At 37.2% G+C, this 26,990-nt stretch overlaps 2 protein-coding genes across 2 annotated transcripts in view; one reads left to right on the forward strand and one right to left on the reverse strand.

Moving 5' to 3' along the window:
• On the reverse strand, positions 1-13,470 carry fbxl2 (F-box and leucine-rich repeat protein 2). The gene is made up of 14 exons (XM_077195934.1): positions 13,070-13,470; positions 12,424-12,485; positions 11,356-11,410; positions 11,185-11,259; positions 10,721-10,815; positions 9,573-9,737; positions 7,460-7,586; positions 6,965-7,039; positions 6,739-6,869; positions 6,604-6,664; positions 6,456-6,500; positions 5,608-5,664; positions 5,252-5,464; positions 1-2,258 (listed from the first exon to the last, which is right to left on the reverse strand). The coding sequence occupies exons 1-14, from the start codon at positions 13,343-13,345 to the stop codon at positions 2,151-2,153; spliced, it is 1,545 nt and encodes a 514-aa protein (XP_077052049.1). The 5' UTR covers positions 13,346-13,470; the 3' UTR covers positions 1-2,150.
• The window catches only part of susd5 (sushi domain containing 5), a 19,285-nt gene continuing 5,702 nt past the window's right edge, over positions 13,408-26,990 (forward strand). The window contains exons 1-6 of the mRNA XM_077195931.1: positions 13,408-13,580; positions 14,602-14,629; positions 14,775-16,895; positions 19,212-19,410; positions 25,395-25,504; positions 26,672-26,860. Coding sequence (XP_077052046.1) covers positions 16,820-16,895; positions 19,212-19,410; positions 25,395-25,504; positions 26,672-26,860 — 574 coding nt within the window. The 5' untranslated portion in view covers positions 13,408-13,580; positions 14,602-14,629; positions 14,775-16,819. The remainder of the gene's footprint in view (positions 13,581-14,601; positions 14,630-14,774; positions 16,896-19,211; positions 19,411-25,394; positions 25,505-26,671; positions 26,861-26,990) is intronic.

Below are 26,990 nucleotides of genomic sequence, written 5' to 3' on the forward strand. Positions count from 1 at the left end.
TGTGACACACTGCTCAGATCTTTTATTTAAAGAAATGTCACATTAACAACCAGAACACAAGGACATTCAGGTAAGTTGTTTCATCTTTGTCAAAAAATATGGGAGAAGGGAGGGGAACCGATTAGCCGTTACAGAACAATAAAAAATAAAAAAAACATCACTTTCGCTGACAGGTTTAGCATTGCCTTCTAAGGTGGTTCCATGGTCGAGATAAAGAATACTGGAATCACTGGTCTATGCATTGATAGGAAATGATGACATAATCATCATATCCAATGGTAAAAACCAGCTAAATATGGGTAAATACAGGAGAAAAAAAACTTCACCGCAGCCCTGAGTCGAGCATTTCTGTGTCTGTAACCCACCCCTCCCTCCAGTTGCAAAATCAAAGGCACTCACACCGACAATAAAAACCTTTTCCATTGATTACATGATCAACTCAGAAGCTGTTTTCATCAGCAAGACTCATCTTTTTAAATATGCAATGCATCAAACTCCCTGTTTTAAGCACGAGTGTGTAAACTCAAAGAGACAGTTCATCCAAAAATATCATTCACTTTCTACCAAAAGCCATATGACTTTCTTTATTCTGCAAAGCACAAAAAGAAATTTCAGACAGAATGAAACCTTCGGTCATCACTTATTTTCATTGATCCATACAATGAAAGTGAATGTTGACAGAGACTAACTAACATTTTGTGTTGCACATAAAAAAGTCAGGTTTTTGAAGCAAAATGAGGGTGAGCAGATAACAGACATTTTCATTTTGACTGAACTGTCCCTTTGAATCAAGATTGCATGGGTTAAGTTTGATATATTTGCCTTGAAGTATTCCAACTGTTGATTTTTGTATCATATTATGCTCAAATCTGATCTAGTTCACGCACAAAAAACATGAAATTTCTGTCATCATTTACTCATCCTCATGTTATTTCGAACCTTTATGACTGTGAACTACAACAGATGATGTTTTGCAGAATAGGGTCCAAACACAGACACATTTTTCAAAATGGCTTATTTTGTGTTCCACGGATAAAAGAGAAATTCATACAGGTTTGGAACAGCATGAGGTGAGTAAACAAGGACAGAATTTTCATTTTGGGTGGACTATCCCTTTATTGACATGTAACTGACATTGTGATGAGAATACTAAGGAAATGCCTGAATAAGGAGTGTTCTAAATCCTGTCACATGACCTGGGCTTTCAATATTGCACTGAAACATTGTGAAACTCAAATATTCCTGATGTACATCCCCCACCCCCGCCCTCCAACCATAGCACATGTTGTCTAAATTTGAACATCCACATCAATTGTGACGTACTGTAACTCCACAACTGGAGCAAAATCGACTTTATCTTGCATGCACAATCTCAGTCCTTCTCTTCCCCTCGTCTGCTCACATGATTTCAACTGCGATTTTTTCGTCCTCTCCAAATTAAGGTGAGCACAAACAGAAAATAAAACCATTTTACTCCAGTTTTAATATGGGTTGATTTGTTGTAGTGTTATATTTCATTTTCTATATTTAAACATTCTCACACACACGCGCGCGCGCGCGCAAAACCAGACAGAGACGCTCAAAGCTTCCTGCTCTCAGATTTGAGAAAGTCACATGATCAATCGGCGGGAGGCGTATCCTACAAAACTCCAGAGACTTGCATCCTGCTGCTCATTTTCTGTTTTTTTCTATTTGTTCTCAGCGTAATAGAATGCAATCCTATTGGTTGAGGAAGAGGAGCAGGACGTAAACACTGTGTAGTCGTCGTAACGGCATCAAAATTTCTCAAACAAAATTCTTTGCGTGTTCCTTCTATATTTAGTAGTTCCATAATGCTTTAAGTATTTTGTTTTCTATATATCCAAAAATGAAATATTTAACATGGTAGCTCCTTGATTTTTCTCCTTGTACATCCAAGTATGTGGTATTGTATGTACGTAGTATTTGTCACGTTGCATTGTATTTATTTTGCGTTTTTTTTGTTCATGTCCATCACGCTGCCAGACAAGCGCTCAGTGAACAAGCCATGCCTCCTGTAGCCACAACCCCACACAGCGCCTCATAGTGGTGTGGAGCAGGGGCAGGGCGGAGTTTACAGGTTGACTGACAGCTTGACTTTCTATGGCATATCCCAGAGGCTCCTCCTTCTGTCAGAGTATGACGCAGCAGCGGCAGAGACGCTGGCCTCCTCCGTGGACTGATGGAGGGGGTGTGACCGGGGCGAAGTAAGCGTGGACTTTGATCTCAGGAAGGTGAGCCTACAGGAGAAACAACCGCAGAATCAGCCACAATGCAGAATATGACATCATAACAACAACTAGATCAAGCTATTTTTCTCTACAAAGTGAAAAAAAAAATCTACAGCCAATCAGAACGTTTGTTGAAAAGCTATGTGGACCAATGAGAGTTTTGTTTGGGTGGGGCTATTGACAAAAATAGAAGCAAAATGACCGTAATGCCCTATTGCTTGTGACGTTGGTTAGGACCAAAACTCAAATTTAACACAGATTTTAATTGCAAGTCACACTGACATGTGTACAGTAAAACATTGGATTTGATCAAACAATTTTTTAAGCTATAGCCTGTTGCTTTACACAGCATACCACGAACATTGTGATTTGTTTAACTGTACAGAGACTTGAGTTGCTGTGGGTAGAAGTGCAGCTATTGGCTCTAAATGACAACATTACACACAATTTTATAAAGTTGTACCACACGGGAATCAAACCCACTATCTCTGGGTCAGGTGCCTGTCACTCATCTCATTGCGCCACTTGAAAGACGCGTGTTCACACAGATGCCCAAGTTCTATAGTTCTATAACCAAAATGAAGAATTTGCACATAAATGCACTGCATTTTGTATTCAGATGAGATAATTCTTAGAAAGGCACTATGTCTGGAACAGAAGCAACTTCTGCACATTTCTGGCCACATTACCTCTAGCGGACTGGGCATGTGCCAGACTTGATTCGAACCCACAACGTGAAAAACGTTCGGGACTTGTGGCTTAGCAGAGTGCGCCACTCAGTTCACACACATTCATCAGGTTGCTGAGAAGAGGTTTCAGTGTGAGAATGAGCACACAAAAGCATTACTTAGCATGTTAACCAGATTAGCATGCTAGATAAGTTAATGCTAATGTAGCTTATAGTTAACCTGAATGCTGAAGAGCCACATTAGAAAGAATGGCAACTGGTTAGCTAAGCTAATCAACATAAGACAAAAAACACAGGCAAGGTCAGCTTCGGAGAGGTATTTCTCAGGAACGGTAGTGAATGTCAAAAATCCATTCAGTCATTTTATGCAGCTTGGTCCAAATTTCATCTGATCAGATTTTGGACAAAATTAGACAATTTGTAGGAAGAATATAGCATTTTTGATTTACATCAATATGTCGGACAGGCAAATTGATGGAAAATGAAAAATAAGTTATCACCAGAAGATACTGGCAAAAACCAAGGAACAATGACACAGAGAAATAAAATTTTGAACAATGTTTTCAAAAGTTGTTTTCCTTCAGGAAATTGGAAATGTAAGATATTGCAATTCACGACAAATTTCAAAATGGCGGCACAATGGTTCGTCAGATCCTGGCAAAATCAGTATCTATGTTTTCGGCATGACACAAGGAATCCATATCATGATTTTCTGACAAAATGATCAAAAGTTATTAGCAAAAATAGCCATTTTTCAGATCTCATGACCCGTAGGTGGTGCTGTTCATAACTTTGGCATGGACCCTTAGAACGTGGTGTTGATTAGGTCTACCGAATTTCCTTTTGATTGATCAAACTTTGGCAGAGATACAGCCTCTGAATCAATTTTGGGTCGACATTGTTGAGTTTGCGACATCATAATGTGCGGTTCTGTACAAAGATCATCAGTGCAAATTTTCATAAGAATTACAAGGAGGAGTAGCGAAAAAACTAAATACTGTACCTTCAAATGGCCACTACTGTAATGGGTGGAGTCTTAATGCAAGATGTTGAATGTAATCAGCATGATGAGAGTAAGTGTACTAAGTTTCATTTTTCTAGATGAAAGGGTTCAAAAATTATAACAGTTTCAAATGTGAAACTGGTGGTGGCGCTATAGAGTTGGTCCTAGAGACCCCAAAGTTGGTAAGATTACTATTTATTATCATCACTACAAGTGTGCCAATTTTCATAATTTTCCTACATATGGTTAATTTATAGGTAGACTCTGTATTAAATAACCTCAGGCTGATTTACTAGAAAAGCGCAAATAAGTGCAAAAATATATCAGCAAAACCGATTTTCAGTCTATCCTCTGGTCTATAGTGAGAATAATGCGCCCTGTATGAAAACCAAAATCTCTTCAGTGTTTGACGCTGACCAGGACTATAAGTCGCCATGATTGCTATTTGACACAAATTGCTGTCGATGTAACAGACCAGTTCACCTAGCCTGGCAAGCCAGACCTATCAAGATGTTAGGTCTGGGAACTCACAATTGGCATACCTCAATCCGAGGGGCGGGATAAACAGTTGTCTTTCAAATTCCCTCTGCACGCAATAGGACAGCGCTACAACCAACCAGAGCAACGGACGGCTGTGGCTGAGTGAGTCCCATGCGTTTTTCCACCAGCGGAGCTAGTTGATATATTCAACTTTTGCCGTATCCGGTCGTCAAAACACCGAACACATCTTCCTTTTTTAAGAATGACTTAAGTGACGTTCTCTTAACTCCAAGTCATTCAGAGTCGCGGCCAAAGCCGATTCGAAAGACAGCATCTTCTTTGTTTTCAAGTAGAAGGGAAATCACGCGGAACTATGCGCGGAACCGTCACAACTCTGCCGTCATTATGTTAAGCCCGCCCACCAACTCTATACACTATGTAATTGGCCTGACCAGAGTTTGGTTTTTCCAGCTCAAAAGTCTATGGAGATTTGCTAGACCACTTTTTCTGCAAAATAATTTTTGCTGCCGCTAGGGTGCGTCTAGATTTCTAGGCTACAGTTTACCCCTAATGACACTGTAACCAAGGACAAATTAATTCAGGCCCATTTTTGACATGTTTGTTAAGAGATGCCAAAAGTTTTTTTGTGATTGATCATTGCTAAGGCACTCAAGCCCATCTCTGGCATTTACACAGTACTTGAGTTGCTGGTACTGCAAACTGACACTGCACATTTTAATTCTGCAAATAAATCATTTTAGTCTGTACATGGTTGTTATAGTTAAGACTATGTGTGGGAGTTGACATATCTAGCCATTGTTTTTGACCGACCCGGATTCGTTTGATGCCCGCGCGGGAGACCTGCTGGCAGTCATAGAGCTCAATGCGTTCCAGACGCTGGCAACTCTTGAGATGTTCCAGTGTGATGTCTGTGATCAAGGGACAGTTGTCCAATTCCACGACCTGCAGACGCTCATGACCACACACACTGCTGCTCAGATGTCTGATCCCGTCGTCTGTAATCAACTCACAGTGTGACAGGCTCTAGAAAACACACACACACACGTAGAAGTGAGCAGGCGAAAACAAATGTGCTCTATAATTCTTTTACAGAAATCCATAAATAACAAGCATGGATGCAATACTCCCACACACTCTCTCTCTCTCAAACACTGCTTGGCACTCACCAGCGCCTGCAGGCGAGGGCAGTGGATTGAGAGCTGAACCAGGGTGTTATCAGTCACCTGAATGGGACGTACAGACACAGAACATTAATTTTAGCATGCTGACTAACCAGGATAAACTGCTGCAAGGAAACAGACACAAAAGCAGTAAAAAGAAAAACCTCAGGATTTCTTTGAAACTGCACAAGTTAAACTATAATAAATCAAAACAAAAGGAAAAACTGATTATTTTTTTTAAAACCAGTCAACGACACACTATAAATTCTATATGCATAATTTTTGTGCAATATTTTTTATATACAGTACTGTTCAAATATTTAGGGTCATTCGTTTAAAGTAATTAATACTTTTGTTTTATTCAGAATGGATGCATTAAATAATGTTATAAAATAATTATATTTGAAATAAATGCTCTTCTTTATTAATCAAATAATACAACACGGTTTGCATAAAAACATTAAGCAGCAAAAAACTTTTCAACATTGATGATAATCAGAATCAAATGTTTCTTGAGCAGAAAATCCACATTTGATAATGATTTCTGAAGGATCATGTGACACTGAAGACTGGAGTAATGATGCTGAAAATTCAGCTTTGCCATCAAGGGAATAAATTACATTTTAATACTGAAAAAGAAACCGTTTTTTAAACTATAATAATATTTCACAATATTAATATATTTTAATCAAATATTTGAAGTCTTGGTGATTATATTATTAGCCATAATAACTATATAGCACATTATATAAAATAATACCAACCAAAATATATATATTTGACCGTTTCGCAAAAGTGAACAACTAGGCCATATACAACAGCTTTTCTGAATTATGATTTTAATATAAACTCACCAAAATACATTCCTCTAAATCCATCTTCTCCATTTCATGACAATTCTAAAACAGAAGGAATAGTTTGTTTAAGATTCCTGTCATCAGCTCAAAGCATGCTCTCCGAATCCATGCATTTATGTTTTGGGGTGTTTGTGTCATTACTCACTCTGGCAAGAACAGTAAAACCAGCATCAGTCACATGTGAGCAGCGAGCAGCCTCCAGGATCCTGAGGAAAACACAAGCGATGAGAATGAATGACTGTGTGTGTGCCAATCTGCGTACAGATGAAGAAAGCTTTACTTGAGATGTTGGCAGTTGAGGCCGAGGGCAGTCAGAGAAGCGTCTGTGATGTTGCTGCATCCAGACACACAGACCATCTGCAGTTTGTGACAACCCCGGCACAAACTCACAAAGCCGTCATCTGTGATTTGCTGCAAGAAGGATAAACCGTGTTAGGGTTCTAATGAGTATTGCGCTTTTTTTTTTTTTTAGATGCAATAATTAACTCATATGTATCAAGTCTTACGGTGCATGATTGCATGTTGATTGTCATGAGCTCAGGACAGTGCTTTTGAAGGTGCTTCAGTGCAGCATCATCGAGCTGAAATGACATATTTAAAGTCACCATGGACTCAAAACTGACCATTCTTGTTTTTTATGGAATATTGCAGTATTTATTATTATACATGATATATCCGTGCACATCGTTTTCTTTATTATTCATGTGCCTCAATCTTTCATCACAATTACTTCCCCTCCCTCTTGCAGCGACATCTCTTCTCTTCTCTGATGATGTGTTTACTGGCGCGAGGGCGGGGCAACCTGTCACTCACATAAGATTCACCAATAGAAAACCACAACCATCTGATCAATTCTCCACGGACAAAATCAATTTCCACCCTACATTTTTTTGTCCGAGAAGTGTTTCACTCAGATATACATCACACCTGGGAAGTAATTTCCATTGCATGCCGACTTTAACAATCATCATGTGTTTTTATATGTATATATGTGTTTTTACCTGTGTGCAACCTCTCAGAAACAGAGCTCTGAGAGCTGTGCAGCCACGGCTGAGAGCCTCGATGCCATCACTCATGATCTGATCACACCAGGACAGGTTCAGATTCTCCAACATACGACAGCCCTCACTAGAAGACAGAAAGAGCAAATGAAGAGGCTATCAAGCAAAAAATAACTCAAACACCACTGCACTATCCAAACCTAAACACACAAAGAAACCAAAATGTACACTACCGTTCAAAAGTTTGGGGTCGCTAAGATTCTTGAAAAATATTTAACAGCATAACTGTTTTCAATATTGATAATAAAAAAAAACATTTCTTGAGCAGCAAATCAGCATATTAGAATGATTTCTGAAAGATCAAATGGCATGCTGAAAATTCCACTTTACATCACAGGAAAAAAATTACATTTTAAAATATACAGAAATAGATAAGAGTTATTTTTAATTGTAATAATATTTCACAATATTACTGCCTTTACTGTATTTTTTTAAATCAAATTAATGCAGCCTTGATGAGTATAAGAGACTTCTTTCAAAAACATTAAAAAAATCTTACCATCCCGAAACCTTTGAACGGTAGTGTAGTAATTTAAAAAGATGAATTAACTTTTGAACAGCTAACCAATAGAACAAAAAATAATAATTCAACAGAAAATACAATTTAAAAAAAAATGCATTTTTTAAATTTTCAGGTGATAATAAACCCTGTTGAGGATCAATAAACCATCCAATTTCTTTCAAAATAATAATATAATAAATAGAAGCATTATTTTATTTTCAAAATATGTTTTCTGTATTTCAAACCATACCATGTGCTCTTAAAGCTGTGGGAATATAAACAGCAATTTTCTGAAATGTCTAACAATGAGTGAATAATTGTTCCTTAGTCACTGTTTACATTTTCACTCTCTGAATTTCCTGTTTCACCAGCTCATACAGTATGATCTACTGCAACAGTGGAAAAGATTCATTAAAGAAAGGTGACGGAGGTGACAGACTTAACAATCATTAACAAAGTCATCCTCTTGACACAATGAAATCCAATCTGAGCTGTAATTTAACACTTCCTGGTTTAGTTTTAAATACTCCATAATGTCAAGTGTTAGCTTTGAGGTCATCTATATGCCAGTGTATTCCTAAAACATTTTGCAAACACAGGAGTTTGAAATGTACAAGTGTCTTTCACTCATGGCAAAAGCAATCAAAAATACTGATGACCTTTTTTGCACTTATGTTTTTTATGGCTTAAAGGGATAGTTCACCCAAAAATGAAAATTCTGTCAGTAGTTACTCTCCCTCATGTTGTTCCAACCCCGTAAGACTTTCGTTCATCTTCGGAACACAAATTAAGATATTTGTGATTAAATCTGAGGCATGGATCACTCCTCCATAGGCTTCTTAAGGGACTGAAACTTGCGGGCCCCGAAAAGTTATTAAAGACATCATTAAAATAGTCCAAGTGACAACAGTGGCTCAATCTTAAGGTTATCAAGCGACGAGAATACTTTTTGTGCACAAAAACAAACAAAAAAAAAGGACTTTATTTCAACTATTCATTTCCTTCTCTGTTGGCCTCGAGTCAGTTAACGTAGTGTAATTGCGTAGTGCTACGTCACATGTTGGCTCACTATTGGCCGACGCTGGTCATGTGTGTGATGCGTGTGACGTACAACAACAGAAACTTACGCTGTTACACTAGTGAACTGACTCGAGGCCCACAGAGAAGGAAATGAATAGTTGAAATAAAGTTATTTTTGTTTTTTGAGCACAAAAAGTATTCTCGTTGTTTGATAAACTTAAGATTGAGCCACTGTAGTCACTTGGACTATTTTAACGATGTCTTTAATAACTTTTCGGGGCTGGCAAGATTCAATCCCTGAAGAAGCCTATGAACTAGTATGGAGGAGTGATCCAGCTCTCAGATTTCATCAAAAATATCTTAAATCGTGTTCCGAAGATGAACGAAGGTCTTACGGGGTTGGAACAACATGAGGGAGAGTAAATACTGACAGAATTTTCATTTTTGGGTGAACTATCCCTTTAATGGTCAAAACATAACAAATCACCCAGCTTAAATTTTGGCCCCCTAGTCCTTATAACTTCCCCCCACCTTAAGGCCTTAAGTGCATGATTGGTGATGGACACGCAGGAGGTCAGGTCAAGGTGACGCAGTTTGGAGCAGAACTTGCTAAGGCTGATGCAGGTGGAGTCCGTGATCTTGGTACAGCCGTTGAGGTTCAGATGTTCAATGTTGCGACAGTTCTGTGCAAAAGTCCTGTCAAATCAAATTAAACCTCTCATGTTAGACTGAAAAACTATACACTAAAAAAAATGTGGTAAACATCACCATGGACAGTGCAAAACAACAAATGATCCTTACACCATTTCCGAACCAGACGCAATATGACAGGTTTCCAGCGACAAGCCATGTGTCATAGCGAAAGCTAAACTGCTGCACAATCCAATCAGCTGTTTCAAGATATTTGATATATAATTGAAAATTACTTGTAGGACAAAGTGAGATTTCATAGTGGGCAGGGCTTATTAGTGGGCCAATAATTTCATAGTTGGACAATAATTACATAGTGATTTGAATTCAATAAATGTACAATAAATTATATACTATATTATATAATCATTTAATAAATTAGTGATTAATTTAAATAATTTTAATTTCATAGTGGGCGGGGCGACCCCTATAGCAACCACTAAAATTCCATTCAAAACCTAGCGTTCAAGAAACCACCCTATCGCTCTTCAACAAATCAGCCATTGAGAACAAAAACTTATGCTGAGATTGATAACTTAAAGCCTTTATGTATAATGCATTATTCATAATGTATGTTATAATGCATATCTGTTCATAAACAAATGTACCCCAAGTTAAAATGCATTATAATATTAGCAGATTCCTCATTAATTCTGAAACTGGTTGTTTGTCCAGTGTTTTAATGCATTATAGTGTAACAATAAATAGATATGTATTATAATGTATTATAACAGAGGTTACAATTATTCATGAGATCTAACATGCATTATAAAGTGCATTACAAGGCATAATTAATGCATTAAAAATACTTTTATAATGCATACATATAAAGGCTTTAAGTAAAGTGTTACCAAAATAACTTTTATCACTCGCTACTTTGAGTTGCTGAAATGCACCCAAGTGCTATATTATACTTTGATTGGACAGGTTCATTAACTGCATGAACTGTGCAATCCTTAATTTAATTAACAAAAACTTCTGTGGCTCACTTCATGGAGGCATCTCCCACACTGAGGCAACCCCGAAGACTGAGCTGTCTCAAAAAACCTCCACATCGCTTCGAGATGTTCTCCACCACACGTCCCTGAGAGAGAGAGAGAGAGAGAGAGAGAGAGAGAGAGAGAGAGAGAGAGAGAGAGAGAGAGAGAGAGAGAGAGAGAGAGAGAGAGAGAGAGAGAGAGAGAGAGAGAGAGAGAGAGAGAGAGAGAGAGAGAGAGAGAGAGAGAGAGAGCTCAGGCACAGAGGATCAGGGATGACGTTACAGTCTATGGATTCAGAAGAAAAGCCTACTGACCCAGTGTTAATCCCACACACACACACACACACACAATTTCCAGCACATAGAAACATATTACAGATGAAATTCTGGCACATACAAAGCAAAAACCAATAGCACACAAGATTGTATCTACAAACACAAACCAAAACATTTACTTTACACATGCTTTTTCACCTCAATATCCGTCTGAAAGTTGAAGAGATCAATCTTCTGCCAGTTGCTTCCATCTAAAGCGAGAACATTCCAAGCCTGTTCATAAGCAGAGGAAAGGAGGAAGCATTGTTAGGAAAATACCTTAATTCTACAGTTTTGTTTCATTTGAACTAAACAAACAGCTGAACATACCTTGGAGACTTGAGCACACCTGCACAATGTAACTACATCCAGGTAGGAGAAAATCCTGAAATAAAGAGAGATTTTTGATTACTTGTTCATTAATGTCTTTTTTCTCTCCAGCCACTTCGTGTAATGCTTTGGCACTATGTACAAAATGTACAATATGTAAAGCAATCTAAATTTGAAAAAATTAGATAGATAGATAGATAGATAGATAGATAGATAGATAGATAGATAGATAGATAGATAGATAGATAGATAGATAGATAGATAGATAGATAGATAGATAGATGACAAATAAATAGAACGAACAGACAGACGATAGACAGATTGATAGATAAACGACAAATAAATAGAACAACAGACACACGGACGATAGATAGACAGACAGATAGAGACTGATAGATGGATAGATAGATAGATAGATAGATAGAATAACAGAAGGATAGATAGATAGATAGATGACAAATAGATAGAACAACAGACAGACGATAGACAGATTGATAGATAAACGACAAATAGAACAAGAGACGCACGGACGATAGATAGATAGAGATTGATAGATAGATAGATAGATAGATAGATAGATAGATAGATAGATAGATAGACAGATAGAGATTGATAGATAGATAGATAGATAGATAGATAGATAGATAGATAGATAGATAGATAGATAGATAGATAGAGATTGATAGATGGATGGATAGATAGATAGATAGATATATAGATAGATAGATAGATAGATAGATAGATAGATAGATAGATAGATAGATAGATAGAATGACAGAAGGATGGATAGATAGAGTGACAGAAGGATAGATAGATAGATAGATAGATAGATAGATAGATAGATAGATAGATAGATAGACAAATAAATAGAATGACAGACAGACAAACAGATAGACAGATTGATAGATAAACGACAAATAAATAGAACGACAGACACACGGACGATAGATAGATAGATAGATAGATAGATAGATAGATAGATAGATAGATAGATAGATAGATAACCAAACTTATTACAAAATAATTGACATCTATTTCAATAAAAGTCATTCATTATGATTGTCTCACCTGAGCAGAAGCTCTTTGGGAAGTTTTTTGTTAATAAGGGCCTCATCACTATTTGAGAACACCTGAACAATATTAAATGAAGCAGATGCATTATATAAGCTCATACAGGGCCAGTTACTCGTACACAATCAATATGTTCAAAGTTGGTTCAGATGCGCCTCGCCCTGGTGTAATTCAACGCTTAACACTTGCACACGGAGGGGAAATAACATCAGTGAGCGTCTTAGATAACACACTGCTGCTTTGTGAGATCTTCTCAAACCAATCAGCTTGATCTAAACTCCCAGAACAGCAGCCAACTCGAACGTTAAACGGATTCATGCGCAACGCCCGTAGCTGACACGGTCAGCTGGTGCCGTTGTGTTAGAACGGGATTACCCTTGACGAACAAAAGCCTTAACACGGCACGTAAAAATAGAGCCCTGCTCGGTCCAAATCACATATACACACAAACAGTACCCTTGCAGATACACACGCGCGGGCACGCACGCAGTCAGCCACTCACGCGCGCGCGCGCCCACCAACACAAACATACGCTTAAACACACTGTCATCACTCAGACAGCCTGCCACCGCCCGTTTTTGTTTCCTCGCACAAACTATAACAGTTCAACAGTCACGTCCACGGTTCGCTCGATATGTGTTACCTCAAATCTGCCCTTGGTGATGCCGTTCATGTCTGTTGCAGTGTCAATAATAAAGACAGTCCTCGGCGAGCGCTGCGAACAGCGACGTTTGCGCGTTTTGTCAACTCTGGCGATCAAACTGTCGTGAGACAGACGCGCAGATGTAACGTGTGGCCTTCTAGCCGTTTGTGTACGCGCTGGTAACCGGAGAAATCCCGGGCTGGCCGCCGTCCGTGAACCATCACACAGCCAAAATAACAATAATAACATGGACGGAACAGACTGCTGCTCTAACATCACTTCCGCCTCCCGAGCTGCCTCTCTGACTACATTTCCGCTCGAGCGCAAATTCCTGCCTTAAGTGAGTGCTGCTTAGTCTTTAAACCACGCCAATAATATTCAAGAACTGTCTGGGAAATAAGCTTGAAGAATAATCCCTTTTATTAGCACTGGAGCTAAGACGCGCTCGTGCGCTCTAGGGGTTCAAAACAGTGGCTGCCGTGACGTCACTTTTGCGGGAAAAACACGCGTGGTGGGTTTGTTTTGATAATGATGTGAGGTCGCAAGTGTGTCGTGGTTAATACACAAGTGGAAGCGTAGGGAATGGAGAAGTGGCATATTAATCATACTGATAGTTCTGTCATTGACAATATTTTTGCATTTAATCTTGAGTTATCTTTTATCTAACCAACACACATAAATCAAAGTAAAACATTTCCACATTTAAAGAGATAGTTCACTCAAAAATGTAAGTATTGTCATCGTTTACTCATCCTCATGTTTCCAAACCTGTATGAGTTTCTTTCATCTGTTGAACACAAAAGAATATATTTTAAAGAATGTCAGAAATCAGACAGTTGATGGACCCCATTGACTTCCGTAGTATTTTTTTTTCCTACTATGGAAGTCAATGGGGTCCATCAACTGTCTGGTTACAGACATTCTTTAAAATATATTCTTTTGTGTTAATAAATAAACTTTATTTTTAATAAGCTTATACATGTTTAGAACAACATGAGGGTGGGTGAATGATGACAACATTTACATTTTTAATTGTATTTACATATTTAAATGTAAACCATTTTTAATGCCCTGGTTTATAAAGTTCTATGAACAACATCAGATGTTAAACTGAAACCAGTTACCTGAGATTGTAAAACATTAAATTCAGCCTCAGCTTTTTCAGTTTGACATTTGATTAGTTTAAATACAGAATCCTGTCTGTGTTTACACACGTTTGTCCACCTTCAGCAATGCTGTAGATCACAGATTATTTGAGTCATGATGACTTCAGAGGTCTAATTGAAATTTTAATGCATTATTTTGTCACAACTGAGTAAAAGTACAGGTTCAGTAATACTTCAGTGAGGTACAAATTCTCAAAAAAATGATACTTAAGTAGTAATGAATCATGCATTTTCTACAGCCATGCACTAGTTATTCTTAACACAGTCTGGTTGTTATAAAATACTAATTTCTGTGCATGAATAGGGAATGTTTATTATTATGAGTCTGAATTTGTGTTTCTGTACACTATTCCTGCATAACAACAGCAGAGGGCAAGAGAGAGCCGTGTTGCAGGTGAGTTTTGATCTTGCCTGGTTTTCATTGTAAATGGTCTTAAATATTTTCCAGTCACAGTCATTATTCAGTTATCAGAACATGACGTGTTCAGCAGGCCAGACGATACTAAAGAATCTAATTAAAACACTCACATTCTTGCCAGGACCATCAGAACTATTTCTAAAGTTTGGGCTCTTCCAAAGCTGATCGTGTCCAAATGGAAGATATTTAACACTACTGCTACTCTTCCTGTGGCCATCCAACAGAAGCCACTCCAAGAGCACCATGTATTCCAGACGGTTTCAAAGAAGCCCAGAGTAATCTCAGAGTCTACAGGCCTCTCTTGCATTGGCTAAGGTTAGTGTCCACCATCAGGCACTGAACAATTATGGTGTGCATGGCAGGACAACAAGATGGAAGCCAGGAACATTTGCCAAAAGCCATGTGAATGAGCCAGAAGACTATGAAAAGAAAGTTTTGTCAAAAAGAGTCCGAAATAGAACTGAATGGCTTAAATGTGAAGTGTTAAATTTGACAAAAAAGAACCCGTCAGCTAACAGGGAACTTCTTTCTCAGTACTTTGGCTATCGTTCTGGAAAGGTTCTCTTGAAGTTATGAACAAACATTCTTCCAGTAACATTAATAGAATGTTCGTTCAATGTTATCTGGTCTTTAACCCCTTCAAACCCTGCTTCCATTGGAATGGACATCACTTGTTTTTTTGTGTAAACCAATAAAATTGTATAATATGAGTAATGCCTTGTCACCAATTAGTCCCTGATCAACTAATCACAATGAAGATGTGACCCATAACTTAATCTGATTGAGCTTCAAGCGTCACTAAAGACAGGCATAACCGATTAGACAGGAGGAGTAAGCCCACTTTTTACCTAAATGATACAAATGTATATTCAATTTGCACCTTATATAAGCAGGTATAAAAGGGTTAATAATGTTCTCCAAACATAAGCACAAAAACGTTATTTATACATCATTCATGGAATGTTTTTTCCCCCTAATCTACTTATTTCAAAACGTTCAGTGAACCTTCCAAAGCAACGTTCGCATAATATTTGCAAAATGACAAAATGGAACATTCCCTCAATGTTTGGATGTGGACTGGATTTTTTTCAGAAAGAACATTTTTGTGACTTAATTGGATCATTATCAGAACGTATTTCTGTTCACTGCTGTATAGTGGTGCTTTGAGCCTCTTCTTGACCGGGACGTTTTGCCATCATTGTTGAAGCTGATCATTTTGCTTAAGTGAAAATATACAATGTTTTGTGTTTTGTTTAACTTTTTCTAATTATAGGAATTTAATAAAGGACTGATCTCAGTGTAGGTCAAATTTATGCAGGTTCGCGGTTTTATATGTGTGTGCCGGCTTTAAGCTGTAATTGTTTGGCTAAAGCCTTGACTAAATAATAAGGTAAGGAATTTAGGATCACACACAGCTCTGTTATTGAAGGAAATAACATTAAAAGCTGTTCAGCCAGCGCCGACCACAATCCTGCCATTTACTCACTAAAAAACAAACATACTTGCTAATTCACACTCACTATCTCTTTTTCCAGCATAAAAGCCTTTACAATTGAATGGATGTGAGTGGGAGTGTGTGTTTGTGGGTGGTGGTGGGCGAAAACACCCATTATGCTTTCACGTCACATATTGCCCAACAGCAGCTTCATCAAAGTTAATGTGTCCTGAGGTTGGCCCCAAGAATTTAGGACACAGGCACAGTTGGTTTTGTCCTGCTCGTTCTGAGCTGACATGCAGCCAGGCGCGCTATGGTGACAAGACGCACCAAAATGAAGGGTCCGGTCCTAGTAAAGAAAAAACGCATTACACGGTGGCAAACTTTCCTCTGTGCCAATGAAGTACAGACTCCCCACGGCACTGGAACAATCCCAGTGCTTAGAGCCTCTGTTCTCATGCGGTACTGCACAGGTTCTGAGTCATGACGTATTTACTGACAACGCCGTGCGAGTTTTCGCACGAGCGCACCAGCAGCGCGGTGATGCACTTCATGGTCAGATAAACCTCGCCTTGCATCTCTGTCACTGCGTCTATTAGTTCTTTTCTCTCGCCTATCGGAATCATCTGGCCTCTCCGCTTGGAGTGCGCAATTCAATTGGGATTTTCACCTTTCCTGTCAGATTTGGAAAAGTTTTACCGTTTTCCATCAACTCTGATCAGCCTGTGAGAATGAGGCGAGCCGGTCACCGAGAGCTCGCGCTCCTGCTTCTGCTGGGATACCTGGTTAACCTGACGCGCGCGGAAGGTGGGTTTCTTTTGATGATGTGGTTAGGGTCATTTGTTCCACGCGCCTCTGCAATACGCATTTAAGCGAGGTAATGAATGGACGCGTGCGTGTGTCAAGCTTTCAAAAGGTTAGACGGTGGTGTGAGTGTTATATTTGTTTTTGGTGTGTGTTTAGATGCATGTTTGTGTGTGAAAGGGAGGGGAAAGCTGAAATTAGCTAAAGCCGCAACTAATTCCTCTAAATAACAATTTAGTCTAGGTCAATGACGTGACGCACATTGTTTTTGTGTTCGTTCTATAAGTTGTTTAAAATACTTTAAAAATTCAGATTGACCTGAATAAAAAGTTATTTTTTTCAATGCAGTTTAAAGTTAAGAAACATCAAGATTTTGTCTGGAGGCTCATTCAAGTGTTGACATTTTTGAGAATAAATAAATGTTAATAAGTAGGTAATAAGTAGGCTATTGTTTATCAAAATAATTTAAATTAAATTAATTCAATTTAAAAAATAATAATATAAAAAAAAGTCAGACAAATTCAAAGTCAGTTTGGCCTGTCCAACATGCAAGAAGCTATTTTGTTTTCATGTGACCAAAAAAAATAAAAAAATTTTTAATCAGATAGATGCTTATGTCATTTGTGTTTTTTAAGAAAAATTCTCACTTTTTAATGGAAAATTTAGTTCAAACGTAAGAACTTGATATTTATGACTCCAAATTCATGATATTTGTAAAAAAAAAAAAAAAAAGTAAAAGTTCACGCTGCCTTCAAATTTTAGGATTTTGGGATCAACTTGTGAATTTGTCCTAACTGCCAACTTGGATATTTGAGTTGACTCAACTTAAAATCTTAAGTCAGCATGAGCACTTACTTTTTTAAGTTGAAACAACATTTCTTTTTACAGTGTATTTATATACAGCACTATAACAAAATAAAGCCTCCATCCTGCTTTGTCCCATTGTTTCGGAGTGAAAGATGCTCTTTGTAGTGTATGTTTCAAATTTGTTTCCCATTTTTTACAGTATTCATGTTTTGATGTTTGAAGAGTTAAAATCATTTAACTAAAGATCTAATTCCCTTAATGAATTTCATGTTCATCCACCACAAACCCCTGATATCTTCACATCAGCATAACAGACTCATCAATATGACACTAATGAATTTGTAACAAACGATTGATAGATGACAGGTTGTTTGTGGTTGGGTCAGATTGATTAGTCAGACTTCTGAACATGACTCAGAATGGATTTACCTCACTGACACCAACCTGTTAACCGTAACTCTTCAAATGGATCCCAAAAGATGATGTTAACTTTTGTGTATTTATGGAGGTATGAGATGCTTCTAAAAAAGCGCTGCACGTTTGGTAATGTGATCATATAACCAGTTTAATTTTTATAGCATATATCTAATACAATAACTCACAAAGACACTGAATCAGAGGCTTAGGCTTAGAGGCTGAGAGTTTACACAGGAACTGACTCACTCAAGCTGCTATTTTATTTCCTCTGTGTGAAACTGTGTCACACTAATGATGTAATGAAGTTTCCTTCTGAGAGATTTGTTAGGATTTGCTTTTTACATCATGTATGTACAATATAGTCAGGGTGGGACTTGTGATAACATTTTTATTTATGTGTGTACACACTTAAAAATAAAGGTTTCAAAAGCGTTTTTTGCAGCAGTGCAATAGAAGAACCATTTTTGGTTTCCCAGAGAGGCTTTCAGTGAACAGTGTCACCAATTTTTCTTAATGTATAGAATATTTAAGTAATCTAAAGAAAAATTTTTCACAATAAAAAAATGTTTTGTTCATTGTAAAGATTCCACGGATGTTTAAGATTCTTCATTGAATCATCAATGGCAATAAAAAAACATTATTTTATTTTTCGTGGCCAATAATGTCTGGCCTATAGGAAAATTAACGTCTTCACCCATTAATTAAAATGTGTCATAGAGTCAAAATGTGTCAAATATTAATAACTGAATATGTTGTAGTAAATGTATGCTTTTTCCTGTGAGATTTTTGTTTTTCTGTGCAGTTTATTTTTGCATAGCAAAATAAAATCTGTAGCTGTAGTTTACTAAATAATTTTGTCAGATAAATACTTTAACCGAGTTTAGTGTTTTGTTCTTCCCTCATATTTATATATATATATATTTTGACATACAAAGTTCTTTAGTGGTGTAATTCATGCCATTCATACCTCCTTTGCTCTGGATATATCCTTGATTTCTCAAAATGTCTTGATGTCCTTCTCTGTTTGAGGTAATGTATCCTCAAATGTGCATTCTTAGGAGTAACACACTATTTAAACTGGTTTGTTTGTACCAGCCTCTCCGTTAGGACGTGTATTCTTACTGGAGTTGGAGAGTTTTTCCAAAGCTGGACAGGAGGAAGGGTTCGAGGCAGCGACGCACGCCTGCATCGCTCACGGGGCCCGGGTGGCTTCTAGGGGCGACCTGCAGCACGCAGTGTTGGAATGTGCTTTCTCAGCCTGCTCGAGCGGTTGGCTCTCCGGACCGAGCGTGGGGTAAGAACATTAATTATCTGAAAAACAGAGCTTATGCTGTATAGGTCAGAGTGCTGCATTGTTGGGGGTAATGCATTATAACGTCAGTTCCGTAATCAGATTACTTTTTTCAAGTAACTAGTAAAGTAACACTCTTCTTGAACTAAATATCTGAGTTACTTTTTCAAATATGTAATGCAAGTTACTTTGTTTTCCCATTTGTTGACTGACAGCTCTCCTGTCCCCATGTTGAGAGAAATCTATGTGCATCTGTGAATTATTGTAGTTCTAGCCTAGACAAAGACACATTTAGTCTTCCTAAAAATGTATAAAAACAGTGAAATGAAAACACAGAATATTACATTAACCAGCAATAATTAAATGTGTTAAATAATACAAATATACTTTATGCACTTAATCTCACTTTATTAGCCAAGGTCTTTGCTGCTAAACTTTCAATTATCCAATTCAAACATACTAAGCAAAAATGACTAAATATCACATTTGTGTTTAATTTTTTGTTTTTATTGCTTAAGTAAAAGTGTCGGGCTGCGTCTGAAATCGCATTCTCTCTTGAGTAGTTACTTATTTTGAATAGGTAATTACTTCACGACAGCTAAAAATGTATGTTCTATATAGTATGAGTGTGTGGGTGGACGTACTACATTCGCCATGTTGTCACTGTCATGTGATCTACCAGCATCGCTTCACTGTCATTCACAAATCCTCTCCCGTGGCCTCATGGGATAGTAAAATGTCCATCATATGCACACTTCAGAATCTCACCGGAAGTAGTCTTTTATGACTCTTTTATGATCTTTTGTGACATACTGTTTTTCACCTACTATATAGTAGGGAAGTATGTGATTTCGGATGCAGCTTGTAACTTTCTTCTCATTCGTCCTATTCTTCTGCGATCCCAGAATGGCAGCACAGCTGACAGGTTTATTTATTTACTGTAGAGGCATACATTTGCTTTTCCTTCAGCTTGAGGCTTCATTTCACTTTTGGTGTGAAAGGGCCTTTACATTTGCCAAAAACAGAACTTTTATTTTTGTTATTAAAAGCAAAGCAAGCAAGCCAAGCCCAGCTGAGAAAAAGGAACACAAAAGTAACGTAAAACATTACTTTCCATAACCAGCACAATTACTTACTTTTTTAGCGAGTAATGCAATATTGTAATCATTATTTTTAAAAGTAACTTTCACAAACTTTGAACGGGCATTGTGCTTATTTTAGGCTTGATAATGAGATACGTTGCTTGCGTATATATTTATATATATATATATATATGTGTGTTTTTGTGTCCGATTGCAAGACAGAGAGAATCCTACCTGTGAATTCAGCCAGAATATTCCCATTTACACCTCCGGGCCTGAGAGAAATGGACCTGAGCTGCCGGCTGTGAGGGAACATATCAGCACCTTCCATGTGTTCATTTTCTCTGCTGCTCCATTGCTGAGCTGTATTACTTTACCACTGAGCACAAATCCCAAAATAATTATCACATTGAAAATTGTGTCCAAAACGACATTTTTTAAATGAAACATATACAGTTGGCCCAAAAAGTATATGGACACCTAAGCAAAACCTATCAAACAGATTGGCATCTGCCAGGTATTTTCATATATTACATTATATATTGTTAAAATAGATTATAATTTGGCAATTTGGTTTGATGTTATATTTGTATAATATTACATCTTATTTATTCTTTATTCTTAAAGGGACATTGTGTAGGAATCTAGCGGTGAAATTGTATTTTGCATTCAAACGAATTGTGCTCTCCAGCGCCTCGCTTTTTCAAATGCGTGTTGCATCTACGGTAGCTGTTATGTACCAAAAAGCTATGACAGGATCTCTTCTAATAGCACTTTGTCGAGTTTTCCTTCAGGTGAACAGGTTTGTTATTTCAAACAAACTGCAACTTGACACAACGAACAAACGAATGTTACAGTATGAATTACTGACTGCCTTGCCGGGGCCGTGAAGCGCCACACACTGCTCTGCTCCTCCGTTTCTGCTGCTGTCAGTCACGTGACGCTGGCTCTGAACGAAAACGCGTTGTGGAAACGCGTTGGCCTAGTACTTTTTGACCCTCTCTGCTATTGTAGTTTTTCAAGATGGCGGAACTACATGGAAGCCTCCGTGGACCTACCCGTCACATGTATATAAAGATAATAAATTCTTCATTTACGAGGATAAGTCAGATAATTGGCAGAGGTATTTGTACACCATTGAGTACATATTTATGAATAAAAATATTGATTTTAGATAATAAAATACTACACATTGTCCCTTTAAATATGGTCAAGAGTCACATTCCAATCATTTGGAGCAGTAAAACCAAAAGCAGAACAACCATAAACAGTTTTCTTCCAAGGGATAAATGAAAAGGATATGATTAGATGATCTGGTTGAATACATATTAACATGAGGTGGCTGCAACTCTTGAAGATATTTGGGTAACAAATAATAGGTCTTTATAAATAAAAATACACCAGTGTATTTCCCGTCTAATATGTAATGACGTCCAATTTAAAAGGGAATACAGTTGACAGTGATACGTTCTGTAAGGTTCATAATCAGTCTAACAGCTGCATGATATAACACATAATTATACACATCACCATAGTCAAATAACGGTTAAATAGTGGTATATAGTAGATATTTCTTGGCTGACATAGTGAAAGTAGATATATTTTGATATAAGAAACCAAGTCTAGGTTTAACTTTCTTCTGAAGATTGATTATATGATCAGTGAAAGTTAAAGAGCTATTCCAAGATATTTGTATGAAGATCTCACTTCAAGTTTTGCCCCATTTAGGGGTGTAAAATCTTTAGTGGTTTCTTCTCTCTGAACCACATTATCTTCATTTTTATTCTAAGACTACATTTAAATCATTAAATCTTCCTGAATACTATTAAAACTATCATACCCTAATCCTAACTTCATCATATGAGGAGTAAATTGTGGTATCATCCGCGAATAGGTGAATATAGGTTTTCTCACTACAGATAGCCTGGGAAACACTATAAATATAAACATAAAACATGGTTGAAGCCAACACAGAGCCTTGAGGAACCCCTTTGTTAATAGTTAAAGCCTCAGATAGTTGTTGTTTAATCTTTACATGTTGGGATCTACTAAATAGATAATTAGAGAACCAAGATAAAGGTAATAGATGTGCCAATACTACGTAATTTGGATATAAGAAAAGAGTGATCAACTGTATCAAAAGCTTTATACATTTATAAGAATTGATCCAAGAGTTGTTAAAAGTGGATGGAGGACGATTGCAACCTGCAACTGTTATTGAACTATTGGAAAAGTTCAAATTGATTCGGAATCGATTTAGATAATATTTTTGTGCATTGAAGATAATCCTTTACAAAAATAGCATCTTTAGATGATCATACTTGATTATTATCAATGTTGAAAACAGTTGTGCGACTTCATATTTTTGTGAAAACATCTTTTGAGAAATAGATAGTTCAAAAGAACAAAATAAATGTGTGTGTGTATATATATAAATATGTGTGTGTGTGTGTGTGTGTGTGTGTGTGTGTGTGTGTGTGTGTGTGTGTGTGTGTGTGTGTGTGTGTGTGTGTAAATCTAACTATATTAAGTTTAATTTATGCTTACAAGAAAACAGTGGCTTAGGCTTAAGAAAAACAAGCTTAATTCAAGACATATTGTTTCTTCTAAGCTTCACACGTCTTTCTAATAGGTCTGGACTATAAAATTCAGAGCATTAAATTGTTATCAAGAATGAATTTATGCATGTTTGAGGCCTTTGTTGAATATCACTTGCATCTGTGAGTTTCGGCAAAAGGAGTGGCCTTCCCTTCAGAACAAACTATAGATTACACAGGGATTTTTAGGATGTGACGCATACATTTCACGTAAATGACATACACAAGGATATCTCCTTGCAATCTAACCTCAAGACAATCTACCTCAGTTCAGCTGAGTCTTCATCACTAAACTTTGGCACAGGGTGTTTCCTAGTAACTTAACACTGTCCCAAGAGAGTCATAAGGACTCAAGCAGTCTGGTTGTGGTTTGAGCCTCGCTCTGCACTCGCTCAGACATACCCACATGCTCATAATTCTGATTAAGACTTCACAGCTGAGTGTTAAAAGGTGAGGTAAGCAACTTACTTCCCTCACAAACATTTGGAGGAATGTCTCTAAAAGAATTGGGACAAAACAGACAGACATTCTTGGCTGTAGATAATATGCCCAGTATATTCAGAAACCTTGACTGAACCCTTAGAAATAATTCTATTTAAGGTTCTTGAGTCAATTTTAAAGAGCCCTTTATGCCAAAAAGGTTATATTAGGAGAAATGTCTTAAATTATTGCATAATACTTTCATGTTTAACAGGTTATTTCATTTTTTTCTTGTAATAAAGTATGTTTATGAGCTGTTTAATTCATAAAAGATTAATTTAAATAAAAAATGAATGTAAAAAAAATAATGAATTAAATTGCCCCTATTATGCTATTTTAAAGGTTCCTAATTTAGTTTTGGAGTCTCCTACAATAGGTTTACATGCATCCAAGGTCAAAAACACTTTAATTTTCTCATAATATGCATTGCACTTCACCTGATTTCTCAAAGAGATGGAAAACAGTTCGTTGGAAGATTCAGTCTCTCTAAACCCCGCCTTTCTGAGAGCCTGCTCTGCTCTGATTGGTCAGACGACCCAGTCTGTTGTGATTGGACGACCGCTTACAGCGTGTGTCGGAAATGAAACGCCTATTACTATATCTGCATTTCATCTTCGAAAGCTTCCTCAGCAGTTGATACACACAGTGATACGAATGATATACGAATGAGTGGATTTGCAGCAGAAAACGGCGTCTTCTCGACATGTCGACAACACGAAACAAACTCTTCCAGTCTCGGCTACAACTAACAGTGTTTGAGGGCGGGGCAAAGTAGAAGTTATTCACGGGCAGCCAATTAATACTGGCATTATGCAAATTTGTTACATTGTTGCGCAGATTTGTGCAGGAAGTGGGACTCGTTTCAGGCAGTTCAGAATCGATTGTTTCTTTTAGGAGAAAATAACTTTAATTGTCTTGCAAAACTCTGGAGACCTTTTACATTCACAAACAACTATATTACACCCTGCACGAAAGGTAATATTTGGAACAAAAAAGAAAAAAAACATAATAGGAGAACTTTAAATAAATTATATAAATAAATATAATTACAATTACAAAAACAATTACAATAATTACAATAAAATTATCCCATGACGGGGTTCTATATAGAACCTTTCTTTCTAAGAGTGACATCTTGAAGTCAAGTTTTATAAAATAGATGTGACCTATTGTAAAATTACCATAAACGTAAATCCCACATTCTACATTGACGTGGCAGATCACTAATATTTCAGTCTTTCTGCTTCAAATTTTCATGTTTAATTCAATGTGTTACTTGCCGTTTCTTTTTAATTATTTGTGAATTTTATTAGCAATTTTTGAGTGAAAATAGTTTCAAAGTTAATCCTATTCCTTTTTTTTCAGTGCATGTAATGCAGGGATTTTCCAACTTTTGAATACCAAGGACCTCCAAATATTGAGTCTCTCGTGGCCTGTTGCTTTTTTTTATTCACTTTTTTGACAGACACACTCAGAAAATGGAGGGAGACAAAAGCTTTGAAAACATACACCCATGATAGAAAACAGACTTGTGATGTGAATTTATACAAACACTGGAGACATTAGCAATGTGACTGGGATATACTGCATAAGGTGTGTGTGTGTGTGTGTGTGTGTGTGTGTGTGTGTGTGTGTGTGTGTGTGTGTGTGTGTGTGTGTGTGTGTGTGTGTGTGTGTGTGTGTGTGTGTGTGTGTGTGTGTATCCAAGTTGAAATGTGCATGAGCTGCATATGTAAGCAGAATTTAACAGTGACATCATGTCTGTTGCCTTTATAAGGGAGAAAGAATCCTTCGAATTCATTTCCAACTTGCCAACGTGTGATTTCAGGACCACAGTGTGCAGCGGCGTCCCGGGGACTTTGTGGCCAGTTGACGTTCAGCTGGAGAATTTGACCGCCAACACTGAGATACTGGGCGTGTTCTGTGTGAAAGATAGCGGTCAGTTTTAAATCACTGAAACGTAGAAACTGGAGAAAGGGGGCTGTGTTTTTTAATTTATGAGGGAATATTTCATGTAGCACATACCTAATTACTTTGGCCTGTTTCATATAATGCATGTGAAAGAAGCAGAACAATAGCATGCGACTAGTGGGGTTTTCAAACTCTTTATGATAAGGACCCCAAATGTGATGATCCTCTTGAGAGAGACTTCTTTCCTTAAAAAAATGTAAAAATAGCTAAATATTTTACCGGTTAAAAATTTTAGACCAGTAAGATTTTTAATGTTTTTAAAATAAGCCTCTTCCGCTTACCAGTTCTGCATTTATTTGATAAAAAATTGAGTAAAAACAGTAATATTATGAAATATTTTACAATTCAAAATATTCTATGTATTCTATTTAAATATTTTTTTAATGCAATTTATTTATTTGATGGCAAAGCTGAATTTTCAGCATCATTACTCCAGTCTTCAGTGTCACATGATGCTTCAGAAATCATTCTAATATGATGATTTGCTGCTCAAGAAACATTTCTGATTATTATCAATGTTGAAAACAGTTGTGTCAATTTTTTTACAGGAGTCTTTGATTAATAGAAAGTTCAAAAGAACAGCATTTATCTGAAATAGAAAGCGTTGTGATACACTACCGTTCAAAAGTTAGGAGTCAGTAAGATTTTCTTTTTTTTAAGAAATGTATACTTTTATTCAGCAAGGATGCATTAAAATTATCAAAAGTGAGAGTAAAGACATTTATAATGTTACAAAAGCTTCCTATTTTTTTACATAAATTCTTGCCTATTGTTTGAAAAAACTAAATAAATAAAGGTAAGAAACTGAATCTAACTTAATCCAGATCATTTTAGCTCTTAATAGGTAGTTAGTTTACAGACAAACTCCAGTAACTCTTTTATAATTTATAACTGTTATTAAAGGGATTTTTCAATATAGTGACCCTGAAATGACTTTTTCTGTGTCTACTCTTTCTGTATGCACTATTTTCTGTATCTAGCTGCAGTTGCAGAAATGCTTTCAGTGTGAAAGCACAATGTGAGCCTGATAATTCAGTGTTCATTGTGAAACAGGCCTTATATGTAATTCATCCTTTTAACTTTAATAACTCTTTCATATGTCTTACCCTGTTCCACTTCCCCTTCTTCCATCAGATGCTCCATGTGGGCAGCCACCTTCATTCCCAAACTCTCATCTGCAGGGCAAAACTGGGCTGGGTCTGGGCGATGAACTCCTGTACGCCTGTGACCCAGGACACAAACTGCCCGATGGAGAAACAGCCTTCAGTCTGCTTTGTGACAGCTGTGGAGAATGGTACGGCCTGGTGCAGCACTGCGTCAAAGGTGAGCTGCAAACTCATTGGTAAGGTTTAAAGGTGAACTAAGCCATTTTTTAGCTTAACTTAACAGCTTTGTAGTTATTGGAATGGTTAATTGACTTTTTTCGGGTTGAATGGTGGCCGTCTCGCCCCCT

Source organism: Siphateles boraxobius, unplaced genomic scaffold, assembly GCF_051911475.1.
Source record: "Siphateles boraxobius isolate OS27281-9 unplaced genomic scaffold, OSU_SipBor_1 35, whole genome shotgun sequence".
NCBI classification, from domain to species: domain Eukaryota; kingdom Metazoa; phylum Chordata; class Actinopteri; order Cypriniformes; family Leuciscidae; genus Siphateles; species Siphateles boraxobius.

Bases quoted from the DNA above. Each gene is read 5' to 3' on its own strand.
- fbxl2 (XM_077195934.1), bottom strand. From the start codon at position 13,345: ATGTTAGAGCAGCAGTCTGTTCCGTCCATGTTATTATTGTTATTTTGG. The intron at 11,411-12,423 runs GTGAGACAATCA...TCTTTATTTCAG, and splicing joins CCCAAAGAGCTTCTGCTCAG to GATTTTCTCCTACCTGGATG. The intron at 11,260-11,355 runs GTATGTTCAGCT...GCTTATGAACAG, and splicing joins GGTGTGCTCAAGTCTCCAAG to GCTTGGAATGTTCTCGCTTT.